The sequence below is a fragment of the Miniopterus schreibersii genome, assembly GCF_964146895.1.
Source record: "Miniopterus schreibersii genome assembly, chromosome: 9".
NCBI lineage: Eukaryota > Metazoa > Chordata > Mammalia > Chiroptera > Miniopteridae > Miniopterus > Miniopterus schreibersii.
In genome coordinates, this window is record NC_138118.1 from 74,735,719 (window position 1) to 74,749,668 (window position 13,950).

A 13,950-nucleotide genomic window follows, 5' to 3' on the forward strand; every position below is an offset into this window, starting at 1 on the left:
CAAAACCCACAGTGTGAATAACTGACCTCTGGCAGAATTCTTCACCTATGGGTCACAGAGAAATCTTAATAGCCTAGCCCCATCAGTGCAATTTTTCTTTCTTGCTTTATAAATGTGAGCGTTTCAGTCTGATTAGAGTGGCTGACATTTGCTTACCTTTTGGTTCAGGATTTTTAATATGTATTCTAATGGGACCTAGGCAATGTAAACATAAATATGTGAGTCCAAAAATTTAGAATTTGGTGGCTAAATAATCCAAACAATCAATAATTTCTAGTGATTCTATTTGGCTCTTTAAAAAAAAACTCATCTTTTTTCATAGAGTTCTTTTCTCTTGTTAAAGTTTCTACTCCTTCTTTAGTCTCTTTAATCATTTTAAACACACTTATTTCATAGCCTTTTTTCCTTTCTTTCTTCCAGATTGCTCCTTCATCTCCAGTTCTTTAGGGGTTAACTCCCTCCTTCGTCTCATTCCTCACCATATCCCTCCAACTATGGGTACAGCACCACGCCACGAGTTTTTATCTATACTGTTTTCATTGTCTTTCAGAATTACATATATTGTCATTTCCACGGTGATTTCCCCTTTAAATTCAAGAGCTTTTAAGAAGATTACTTTTCAGCCTCTAAATATAGAAGCTTGGTCATTTTTAACTATCTTTTCAGTGTTGGTTTCTAATTAAATTTCATTGAAGTTAAAGAACATAGTCTGTATGACACAGATTCATTAAAATTTGTTGAGATTTCAATTGTGAACTTATATATCATCCATTTCCATGAATATTCTATATGTACTAAACAGAAACACATCTTTTTATCTTTCTGGGTAAATTAGATGAAGTTTGTTAATTTTTTGTTTTTTGGTTCCATATCCTTACTAATTTTTTGCCTCCTTAGTCTACAAGTTGCTAAAAGCAGTATGTTAAGATCATCCACTATGCCTGAGATTTGTCAAATTTGTCTTATAAGTTTTTGCTTTATAAATTTTGAGGTTACGTAATTAGATGCATTTACTATTATAATGTAGTATTCTGTAGTCCTATTATTGCTTTATTTCTTAACTCTATATTGTCTAATAACAATATAGTTGCTATACTCACTTTCTTTGGAGAGGACTGCCTAGTGTATTTATTTCCATTCCCTTACTTCGAAAATTTCTATGTGATTTTGTTTCAAGTGCATCACCTCTAAGAAAAATGTTGCTAAATTTAAAAAAATATATTCAATGTGATGATTTCTGTCTTTTTACAGGTTAATTTGAGTTACATTTATTGTAATTACTTCTGTATTGAGACTTACTTTTACTATATTTCTTCTTTGCTCCTTCCCCCCTTTCCCTGCCTTCTTTTGGATTTAAATTTATTTTATGTGTTCCCCTTTTATGTCCCCTCTGCTGCTTTGGAAACCCCCATTTATTGAGTATTTAACTTAAAAATTTTAACATGTACTTCCTAACAAAGACTAGTTACTCAGTATTTCTCTCCTCGCTCCTCCTGAACAAGACAACACTTAGCGTGCTTTCACTACCCCACATCTCCATCTTGTTGTCCCATAAACCAAAAGGTCATGGGTTCGATTCCTGGCCAGGGCACACACCTAGGTTATGAGGTTCAGAACCCAACTGGGGCGTGTGCAAGAGGCAACAGGTGGATTTTTCTCCCTCACATTGATGTTTCTCTCTCACTCAAAAAAAAACAAAACACAACAACAAAAAAAACAAACCTTAGCAAGAGCAAAATTAGGAAATGAACAGAGAATGATAAAGAACCACCGATGTGGCTTGCTGTGACGTATACTCGGGTGAGCCCATCTTCACTGAGCCCCTCTAGGGCTGCCCAGTGCCTCCCTGTTGACCTCGAGGGGCAGGTCATTTCCCCTGCCATCTGCCTGTTAATCTCTTCAAAATCCAGTCCCAGGAAGGGAGAGAAATCTCACAAGAGGGCTTCCTCCCCGCTGAAAGGCACTTGTCAAATTGCAGGTGGCCCTAGAATTGCTGAGGCCACATTCTTCCAGATACCTGACCCTTTATAGAAGATCCAGTCCCCCAGCACAGGCCTTTCAGTTCAGCCTCAGAATATTATAAACCAAGTATCTATATAAGAAAGGCACATATTTACAGTATCAAAAAGGACTCTTCCTTCACATATTGTAGCTGGAGAAAATAGAGAAAAGACTTCTCGTTTTTGGGGTTTTTTTTTGTCTTTCGTGGTTTTCTCATTTCTCTAAGATTAATATAACTTCAATCTCCTGAAGGAAACAGTGGCAGACAGGTCCACTTGGTCCCTTATGACCTAGAACCATTCTATGTAACCCTATTTGTATATATATATAAGAAAACCTATGTGTGTCCATAAAAGTAAAGCCTTATACAGACTGTGGGTTATGGGTTTTTATAACTCAGTAGATACAGATAAAAAGGTGATAAAGCAAAAGCTGTCTACTACATCCCTGTGCCAGGGTTTCTCAATCTCAGCACTATGGACATTCTGGGCCATATCAGTCTTCGTTGCGGGGGCCTGTCCTGTGTATTATAGAATGTTTAGCAGCAGCATCCCGGCCCTTACCCACTAGAAGCCTGTAATACACACACACACACACACACACACACACACACACACACACACACACCAGTTGTGGCAACAAAATGTCTCCAGGCATCAAACCGTTAAATGTACCCTGGGGGCCAAAATCTCCCCTGGTTGAAAACCACTGACGTAGCTCCAAGTTGCAAAAATGGGTTCGTTTTCTCTTTCTACTAATGGAAATATGTTTTGCATGCACACAGGTATTTGGGGTTTTAATGTATGTTAAACCATCTCTTGTAATGAAAATAATTCACTTGCAATGCCAACAGCAAAGCAGAGAAAAGCTACGTGACAGGCACAACTGCATTCCAAAGCCTCGTGCCATATTATGAAATAGGCAACTCTATAAATAACACTAAAACCACATTATACTCAACAAAGATAAAGATATAAAAAATGAGATGTGTGCCGTGACCCTAATTTATGAATGTTTTCTTTATATTCTATAACTTCAGATAATCCTCCCAGCAGAATTCAGAGCTAAAACCATCTAAAAACTTGACTCTAATCTAGTCATCTACTTGGGGAAAAAATTTACCACATCTTATATTAGGACACAATACCACCATGCTTAATAACTTTATCACTCAGTACCACAGTTTAAGAAAAAAGAATGTCAGCAGGCTGCCTGGACCAGCAATACTAAAATGATGACTATATGTGGTTCTATGAAAGTCAACTGGTATCTTTCCATTGCGTTCTGGTGAAGGAAGGAGAAAAATTCCTTGGAGGAACCAGAACTTACCATCACTTTTAATGATGTTAATACCAGAGGCTCCAGGATCCCCTATAACCTTCATATGAACTTGGTAATATGACTGATGGTCATTCAGCAAGAAAATAAAGCCAAAATGTATTTACGGGGGTTTTAACCACTTATTTATGAAGTTAGCACTTGTGTCCACTTGCTGGAGAGTACTCCAAATTTAAATACCCAAACACTGTTCTTTTTTATGTATACATAACGGTTTCACTGCAAAAAAAATTAACAGCTGCATTTTGCTTCATATTTCATTTTCAGTACCGATAGTTGGACTAAATGAAATTGAACGACCAAAGGATAAAAACATCCTTTTCTTGCTTAGAATTGTTCAATCTGTCTTTACATTTTTTAAAAAGGAATGAATGAACACTTTTAAAAAACAGGTTAATGGAATTGGAAATTTGTCTTCCTGTTTTATGTTGGCCCCTCTCCTCTAGTCTACTTGTCAGAAGGATTTCAAATGCAATTCCCCTGAAAGCTGCAGGGGAATTAATAGGCTAATGGCTAGTTACCATTCTTGTTACTGTGCTAATTCTATTCAGTCTATATCTAGAAAAATCTTTTTGTTTCTGTCGCTCCCAACATAAAAAAAAATTAAAAATTAAAAAGCAAGTGACATGGTAACTAGAGGAGATGAGCAAGCTGAGTTGATTTCTGCAGCACTTTCCCAAGTACTGTTTTCTCTTTTTAAGATTCAAAATCAAATAAATATGCTCCTCTGCATTTCTAATGGAGAAATGAGCAATAACTTCTGAAATCTGTGCTAAGCCAAATGAACTCATTACTGTGCTATGGAACAGTTTAACTTTGAGCACTCTGATCAATACATTAGCTCCACAAACACAAACATGCTGTAGTAACATCACAATGTAAGCAAACCTGACTTGGCCTATGCTAATAGGTCCTAAGTCATAAACGGTGTCAAAGCGTTAGGGCACTTGAAGAAAAGGCACATACTTTTGATACTCCCCAGAAGTAGCCCTCCCTCGACTCTTCTGCACATATGTATAAATCCCCTAAACACAAAGAAATCTTACAAATTTATTCTTTCTTTTATGAAGTTAGTTAAAAATTAATGAACAAGAAATTAAAGAGAAGCTGCTGTAATAAAGTTAGAATATTCTAACTGAAAAACAATTACAATGAAACTACTTATACTCCCATAGATTATAAACATTTTTCAAGGGATCTTTTGCAATACAATTTTTTAAACAGTGTTTTCTTCTTCTTACTCTTGAGACTTAAACACTGCAGGTTTGTTTTATATTAAAAATGCATTTGTTAGAATAAGAGCTTTCCTTTCTCAGAAGAAATCTGTGATTTAAAGTAACATGTTGAACCCTTGATTTTTCTTCAAACACATTACACACTTCATCTCCCAACTGAGAGAGTTAGTTCTCAGCTCTGTGTGACGGACAGAAAGCTGGGTTGCAGTGGTCCTACTTATTAATTCGGGGAATTTAGCCAGTCAGATTTCGGAGAAACGCAGTTCTTTGTACAGAACTGGAAAAGCACCAACAGTTTGTAAATATGTCCAGTGCCTTTCCACTCTCTGCACTTCCTCTCAACATTATATCCCTCTTTCACCCAATGAAAGCAATTAGCTTAATTTTTATCCTGGAAGATGGATTTTTTTTTTTTTTTTAAAGGAAAAAAGTTACCTTTCTAGGTTTAGATACTTAATCAAACAAAAGCTCTAGCTCTAAGAGACAACTTCAGGGCTTTTCGTAAGAAAAATCCCCTCTGTGGCACTGGCTGAAACCCGACAAACGTGAACTGTGCAGATGTTGGTTCCACTGGGGCAGAGCCAGTCCCACAGCTGCGCGCCCGCCTCCTTCCCGGGGCCCAGTTGCAGGCTCTGGGGAGCGCAGTCGCTTTGTCCGGGCCCAGGGACCCCGGAGCAGCTTAGGCTTCCTCCAGACCACAGCGAGAAATAAGGCTGCTTAAAGAGTGACCAGTCTGCCCAACAACCGTGTGGCCACAGGCCCAAGACAGGGAGAAGGGCATCTGTAGCGAGAGAAAGCCAGGCTGGTTCCTGTTTTTAAGATTTCAAGCTGCGGCCAGGAGATTTTCTTGGGGCCTGTATCATGAAAATGACGATGAATATGTGATCTTTATTTTTCACCAATATTTCACCTGGGAGGGCGGGGAGAGAGTGGTCAAGCTGAAGGAACGCAGAGCTTAATTAACAGCGAGTTCAGCAACTGTAAGGCAGCCCACTCACCGCAGGGCTGCAAGGAATGAGATGCGTGTGACAGCGCTGTGTTTAAATGGACACTGACGTCAACTCTTCCACGTGACATCAGTGTACATTCCCACAAGCTCTTAAGAACATTTTGAAACTAAAAGGATTGTATTAATGACATGGTGTGAAGAAAAGCAAGAGAGTATTCTTCCCACCCAAGGATAACTGACGCCGTGGCAGATGCCATTTCCTTAGGATAAATCGGAAAGGGAGGAGCTATAAACATAGAGCTTGTTAAAATAACAAAAACATACTGTTCCCCACAAAGTTACGCTTTTATACTAATCATCTCCTTTTAGGGCAGTAAAAGACAGTATGTAGACGCATATTTTGAGTAGTTTTTGTAATATCTTGAATGTATAACACCATTAAATCATTAATTCTTACTTGTTCAGAAAATTATTATTATACCTCACATAAGCACTGGTGAGAATTTACCAGATACAGTAATGAAAACAATATGCCCTGGCCGGTTTGGCTCGGTGGTTAGAGCATTGGCCCGCCGGCTGAAGGGTTGCAGGTTCGATCCCTGGCCCCGGTCAGGGCGCGTGCAGGAGGCAACCAGTTGGCGTGTCTCTCACATCAGTGTTTCCCTCTCTTTGTCTCCCCCCTCCCTTCCACTCCCTCTAAAAAATCAATGGGAAAGATATCCTCAGTTGAGGATTAACAAAAAAGAAAACAACAGTGGTGTACAATTCATTGCGAACTTTCTATGACTCAGGCATGGTCTTCAGAGATTTAGATACATTAGCTCACCCCCCCCCATGATATTAGTCCCATTTGATAGATGAAGAAATTGACTTTTAAAGTTCCTGAGCTAGATGGTACAGCCAGAATTTACACTTTTTTATTCTAAAGTCCATGTGCTAGTTGTTACGCTTTACTGACTTCACTGAAAGTGACATTTTACATTAATTTGGAACATTTTAAGTAGTTTTAAAATCAGTTTTAAGGTTTATACTGTATCATTAAATTGTTCTATTCAGAGAAAGAAATAGCCTCTTTCGATGGTATTAGTTAAATCTCACTTATGCTGCTTACGATCACTTCTATTCTCTGCAGATATCTTAACAGCCGGAAAAAGGCTCATTTAGAGTAATGCAAAAATTCCCTGAATGTTTTCATATTCTAAGCGTACTAAGTTCCACATGCCAATCTCTTAATTTTAGGTTGACTTAAAACTGCAAGTGAAATAAGCTAATAGACAATTAATGTTATGTTACATGACAGATACTGAGGCACACGACCACTGACGCATGCTTAAAAATGTAGAATAAAAGAAAATCTTCATATCGATCAAATATCAAATCAGAACAATCCAAGCCTTAAAAGGCCTTTGTTTACAGTCCAACAATATTCCTCCAAGAAAATGCCACACACTACAGCGAGGAGGAATGGACGAGGCAGAAGTTGTTGACATATGGGGTGTGCATAGAACTTCTGGCTAATGGAAGTTCCAAGACGTATAAATAAAAAATGATGGGTGAGTCGGTGGAAAAAACTGTAAGGCAAGTCAATTTTTTAATTAAAAAATTATGTAGCATAAACAATGCTAATGAGCCAAAAGTCCCGTGAGATTAGGGCCGCCTCAGCTTCATTTTAACATTCCGTTCACTTTCGCAAGTGAACCTCCACGCGCTTGAAACCCCTCAAGCACAACCCTTTTCGTAAAATAGGATTTTGAAGATGTTCTTTGTCCTGGTCCTTAATAGCTCACCATTTTCCACTTAAGTTGTCAACTTGATGACACTAACAATTTAAAAAGTCCCCAAATCCTTAAATGAACCCCCAGATAATACATACCGGGAAGTTCTTCATAGATTTCGTCATCGATGGGCTGGCTGCTGGCTGGTGACCCGCTGGGGGGCAGGGGGTGGTCGACATCGTCATAGAGCTCTCCTCCTTCTGCATCTTCCTCAGGGATTATGTCCGATCCCATGTCTACAAAGCACGTCAGGGATAAACATCACGGGTGTGTAACAAATACCCTGAAAACCAGCCATTCTTACTCGCTCATGAACTTGAAAGGATGCAAAAGAGATCTGCAAAACCCTGTGTTTTAAATGAATGCAGCCCCACAAAGTCACAATCATTATATGCTACATCCTGAACTTAAAACATTTAAAAAACTTGATTGCTGCATAAATATGTGAATTTCCAATTTGCCAGTTGGAATGAACAGAATCCTTTTCTAAATCTGAAGTCAATGGTCTGTATTAACAACAGTCAAGTTCCCTTGGTCTTCTCACAGGAATTCGATATGCTTTTGATATATGAAAATCCAGATCGTTCGGTTATTTGGTATTTAAAGACTGCAATAACTTGTTCAATTGATCGCTCTTACCTTGTAATACAAATTTCAGCTGCTGTACCCATTCTTCGGCATCTTTGGGAGAAGCTGCTGTGAACTAATAAAAAACAAACAACAACAAGAAAAATCACCCCAGTGGAAGTGAAAGGTGTGCCGCATTCTTATCATTTCTTTAAGACCATTAGTAATTCTTTTCATGTCTAGTACTACTTTTCTTGCAAGGATGCTTCTTATAATGTACAGTTAATTTTGACAAATTTACGTAATTGAAGCAGAGGATGATGGATTTGAAACTCTGATCAGCAGCTGGCAGCTGTGCAGGAAAAAAAGCTGCTTCTCTTCATCAATGTCAAAGGCAGAGCTGATGAGCGAAATTTGCCCTTGACAATTAGAAGACACCCATGAATTTCTTTAGACTGCTGGGTGCAGTTTTCTTAAAAATGTTCTTGTCAGATTCCAACACACTATCTGACAACTTAATTAACTGGCTTTCAACTGCAATCTCAGATATTTAAAACTTATTAAACATACATTCTGTATTGATGCTCGCTGATAGCTCTTGAATTGCGGAGCTGATATGTGCCCTTACCTTCATTTTCTCCCACAACCCTGAGCAACGCAATATGCATGAACACTCTTGATATTTTCCCTTTGATAATTTTGCTCTTTCTGCTATGTAGTTCTTTTAAGAAACCACACAGTTCTATTAAAATAGACATAAAATGCCACATGTGAAGTAACTGATAAATCACATATTCGCTTGTTCTTTTTCAAGAAGATATCATTTGAACTAATCTGAATTTTTAAAAACGTATTACCTCTTACATGAATGTTCAATGCATAAAAACCAGTATTTTTTATTATTAAAATGCCAGGGAGAGTTGTTTTAACAAAATGTTAATGTCTTTATAAATGAAATCAAAACATTTTATCAACTTCATTTCAAAACAACACAAAAACTCCAACCTGATAGACACGTTTATCAGGAGCACAGATTTCAAAACAGCACTCTTTCTTTGCGTCCTTCCTGAGGGTGGTATTCATCCTGACGTCGTAGCCTTCTATTGCAAATTCGCCTTTCTGCTGTTTGTCTGCAGAAGACACAGTGAAAGCCAGAATTTCACTTATTACGGTTGAGTGCAAACACCCAGTCAATGGGCTTTTATTTAGATTTTCTTTGTCAATTCTTGGGAAGAGTCATTTTTTGGCATATCGCTTATATGACAAAAAAATATTGCATTATTTAACATTATAAACATTATACTTAATATAATGTTTAAATAATGTTTCTAGGTATCACTTTTAATTCTAAAAGTACAGAAATACCTGGGATGGTTGGATTTTAAAAGGATGTGTTAGGGAACTGGAGGAAGAGGTCTGAAGATGGTGGTCTTATCCGGAAGGATGCATGGAAATAAGACACTTTCAGGTAGCAAAAAATTCAAGAACTCGAAACTTGCTAGCCAAACTCTCTACAGATCTGCGGTGCTTTCAGGTTTAGTAAGCCCGTGGGAAAAGCCGACTAGACGAAAAATTGCTGGGTTTTGTTTATCGCCCTCTCTTCTCAACACCACCCTACCCCACCCCCACTCAAAAGCCTCTAAAAAGCAACTTTTCTTTGAAAAAAAATCCCTAAATTCACATGAATTAAACTCTAAGTTTAAAAGGCAAAGCAGAACAAAACAAAATTGATTATTAAAAGATGTGAGGGGGAAAGATTATTAAAAGATGGAGAGGAGTAGGGAAGCAAGGAGAGAAGCATTAGTTACCAAAACCAAACCAAAGGAAGTAGGTTTCATGGCCAGCCAGTGAACAATTAAACTAGGAAAGCACATTTCCATCCCATATGATGAAGTGTCGAAAGAAAAGACGAGTTGGGCTTTAGTCAGATATTAAAGAAAAGAAAGCAGGAATACAACAACAGATTTGATATTATGAAACTGAAAATAAATTTAGCTTTTCTATTTCACCCAGTTATGCCAGTCTGGTAGAAAAGCTGTACAGCTACAGGTTCATTTCCTAGATTAACACATAATATTAAAATAATAGGGACAACCGTCTTTTTTACTGAGCTCAGGGGAAATACAGAAATGCTTCCATACTGTGGGGTGATGGGCTCTCTCAGCTCAACGCACCAAATAATATTTATCTCCTTTTCTTAAATATACTAATTTAATACCTGAAGTAACACTCATTTTTAAAAGGTTATTGGGATCACATCTTGTTCAAAATAGCAAATGGAAAAAAAAAAATCTGAGTTAGCAATTCCTGACTGAAATGTGGACATTCTAATCATATTTAGTGATAATTTCCATCCTTTGGATGATTGAATAAGCAATTGACATCCAAAACCTGAAGTGTGCTTTGTGGAAACAGCCTACAGTGAACTGTGAGGTACAGAAAAATCATAAAAGTTAGCGCAGCATTTCCCAAAGTGCGCTTTATGGGATACAAATAGGCTTCTACGATCAAATAAGTTTGGGAAATTCTGAGTTAAATAAAGCTAACAGGTTTTGTTAGTGCAGGCCTTCTTGAGGCCCTTAATATATTTACATATTAACTGACTTTCTATGAGAAAGATTTAGTATACAGCTTTTCCCAGAATTAATTGTCCAGGGAAGCCTTTTTCACGGCACATTTTAGGGAACGGTACTCCCAGGAAATATTTAGCAAAATACCTAACTGGGACAACAATATTGGGGAACAGCTATAATAATAATAATAAATGGTTAAGCACAGTTGAAAATTCTCAAAGAAGACTAAGTCATTCATTCACTCACTCAACAAATTTATACTGAGCACTTAAAACAAGTGAAGGGCATTATAGGTACAGTGAGACAAAAGCTGGTAACACCTTACCAGACTTTCCTACCTTCTCATTCACATACACACACACACACTACAAAAATAAGTGCTCCTGAAACATTAGTCAGTGATCCACTAGTCTGCAAAAGGATTTAATTTTCACTATAAGCTATGGAAGTAGCTGGAAGCAACTACTACCTAAACCTACTCAGCGGACTATTGAGTATTAGAGGGTAAATAATCGTATAAACATCCAAGCTGGGGTAGCAAATAGTACCAGAAAGGCTGAAGAAAACGGAGGGGCATTCATTACTCTTCCTCAATGGCGTTTGCAAACCCATAACCATAAAGCAGCCATATTTCCAAGCAGCTGGTGTGAGATGGGAAACTCAAGACATGAAACGGGCAAAATCCGACTATGACCACACCCTGCTCGCCTCCCCTCACATCAGCCTCTCTCCTAGACAGAGGGGAAGGAGAAACCCTAGCATGCAATGGCCATCCATAGTAGTTTACATATAGGTTCGCTCCGCAGTGACTTCAGGGACAGTTTCAAGGTCACCTGTTGACTTGAGGCAGACTGTTAAAAACAGTAACATGCCAATCACATGAGAAATAAGGTCATGGAAGTTCATCTACCCAGAACTGTAAAAGACAGTTCATTTCATTTAAGTGAACTACCCAAGTAGCAGAAGCTTACTCCTTTAAGTGCCCAAATTCTAGTGATTATAATGGAAATCTGTCTGAAATACATACTTCCCTAACTTCTCAAACAATTCAATTCTTTTCAACAGAATTTAATGTTTCCTTGGTGACCTGGTAGTATTAGGGTATTTGTTTTTATATTGTTATGACACACTGATGCCCTCAAGGTTTTTGAGGAGTTGGTCCCTCGTTCAGTTTCCCTGGGCTCCTGTGCCGCACTTTAACCTTGTCTGTACCATGCTGTTCGAATGTAAGGTCTAGAGAACTGAAGGCTGCAGGAGAAACCTAGATAACGAAATCTATTAAATCAGTAACTTAATTTTACACAATTCTAATTCAGTAGACTCAAGGTAAAAAGCAGTTGGCTCTGATCTCTTACAAAACAAAATGCATGAGGTTAATGAAAGCTATTTCCTTCCCCTTTTTCACTGGCTTTTAGGTTTACAGATGTGTTCTGGGCTTTTCAAGTGCCAAAAAGACAACTGACATTTACTGAGCTCCTTCTATATTCCAGTAATTTAATGTAGCATATCTCATACACGCCTTGTAATAATTCTAAGAGAGAGAAGGCACTGATCATACTCCAGCACTGATGGGAAATCAAACCTGAAAATAACCAACTTGTTCATGGCCACACAACGAGTAAGCGGTAAAAGCCAGGACCGTAACGTAAATCTGATTCCAAAGCCTTGCTGCCCATTTCACACTGTCTCCTAGAAAGGTGTTTCTCAAGGAAATTCAGGTATCGCCTATGTTAGAATCATCCTGGATGCCTGTTCAAAATGCAGAAATGCCTACCACTCTGCACTTGCTACAGAGGACTCTCTGGAGATGGGTCCAGGAAACCAAATTTTTGGCAAGCACCCAGGTGATTCTGACACACAGTCAATGTCTGAAAAGCCACTGGTCTAGAACATGTAATTGATGAAGTCTCAGTAGAGAAGATAAACGTTATCTTGCTTTTCCTCCCGCAACCTGGGTCCCACTTTCTCAGCCTGCTCTGTGAGCTCCGCTCCATGGCCTGCCTCTTACACGGCCACGAAGGGTTATGCTCTAAATCCGGTCTCTCCCCCTTTCCAGTTTTCACTGGGCAACCGCACCCAATTCCAAGGATTAAATTCCCATCAATATGCTCGTGACTCATAATTCCCACTTTAGTCCAGCTTCAGAATTGTACATTCAAATCTTCATCTGCTCACTACGCATGTTTCATCTCGTAAAATGTCCTACAGGCACAACGGATATAATGTGCCCTCAGTGGAGATCACCTTAAGAAAGAACACTTGTGATCTTTCTTTTCCATCCTTCTCAGTAAGTGGCACCTCCACTCACTGAGCCCCCAAAACAGTAAACTGCCCCCATGTTTTCTCCCTCCACCCCACTGCCACCTACCAAAATCCAGTCGGCCCCATTTTTCCTGCAAACATGCTTCCTTTTTCTCTTTACTGGCTCTCAGAAAACATGCTTAAAACACCAATCACTTTCCTATCATTTTAAATACAGTATAAACGTAACAACTAAACAGTTCCCAATCATTTAGCATTCCTGTAAGTAGTGGGCGTTCGTCATTTGAGGATCCCAGGATCCAAGTGTCTTTCCTACATTAGCCCGGGGACTGTCAGGAGCACAGCCCACTTCCCACCACAGATGCTGGAGGGAGGGAGATTTTCCCTGATTCCGATCAGCCAAGCTGATGCTCCAGCCTGGGACCTACAACTGAACTGAGTAACCGGAGAATCAGGGGAGAGCTCAGAGTCCATTCTGAGGCTGGCAGCGTTCGCTGATTGCAGTCAGTGCACGATGGCAGTGTCACAGGGCCAGCAGTGTGTCCCAGAGCGTGTCCACCTCCCTGGGGCCGTGCATGGGGCTGAAGTTCTAGGCACCTTCCCTCCCTCGGTCCTGGCCTGCTTTCTGAGCCTGGCTGTTTCGCCCTCCCATCAGTTCTGCCTGAGAGCCAATGGTCTCCCAGTAATCTCCTTTTCTACATAGTTAAACAAAGTTGGTTTCTGTTGTTTATACAAAGAATGCTAACTTGGTACAAATGGCTGGCAAACAGAAGATATGCAATGTGTTCAGAAATTTCTGATGTTTGCTTCTTATATTTAAAGGCCTTTCTCCCTACTGAATAACTCATGTTATTTCTACAAGTATTAACCCTCATTTAATTAGCAGGTCAGAGGAAAATACACACCTTAACACTAAGCCCTTCCAATAAACTTTGTCAAACTGATTAACAAGTTGTTCTAGGCCCTCAGTTAAAGATAATAAGAACATTTTCCTTGTTTATACAGCTCACAGAAACACAGCCGCTAACGCTAATTCAGAAATATACTTCTGGTGTTTTGAGTTATACTGTGAGGAAATATCGAATTATATGTGTTTTTATTTAAGGGCCCCAAATGGCTCTGAATAATAAACATAGGCAATATTTATGGGCCCAAAGGGAAGCATGTTCGTTAGAATTAAAAGTTTGGCTCATATGATCTGGTAGAGGAAATTTTAGGAATTTCCAAAACTTTTTCTTCTCTTTAAAATA

At 38.9% G+C, this 13,950-nt stretch overlaps 1 protein-coding gene across 1 annotated transcript in view; it reads right to left on the bottom strand.

Annotated features, from left to right (window-relative positions):
- Window positions 1–13,950, bottom strand: part of SKAP2 (src kinase associated phosphoprotein 2) — a 142,822-nt gene that overhangs the window by 45,624 nt on the left and 83,248 nt on the right. Inside the window, exons 7-9 of the mRNA XM_081146660.1 lie at window positions 8,871–8,995; window positions 7,938–8,001; window positions 7,397–7,534 (exon numbers count right to left, since the gene is read on the bottom strand). Of these exons, the coding sequence (XP_081002786.1) occupies window positions 7,397–7,534; window positions 7,938–8,001; window positions 8,871–8,995 (327 nt within the window). The remainder of the gene's footprint in view (window positions 1–7,396; window positions 7,535–7,937; window positions 8,002–8,870; window positions 8,996–13,950) is intronic.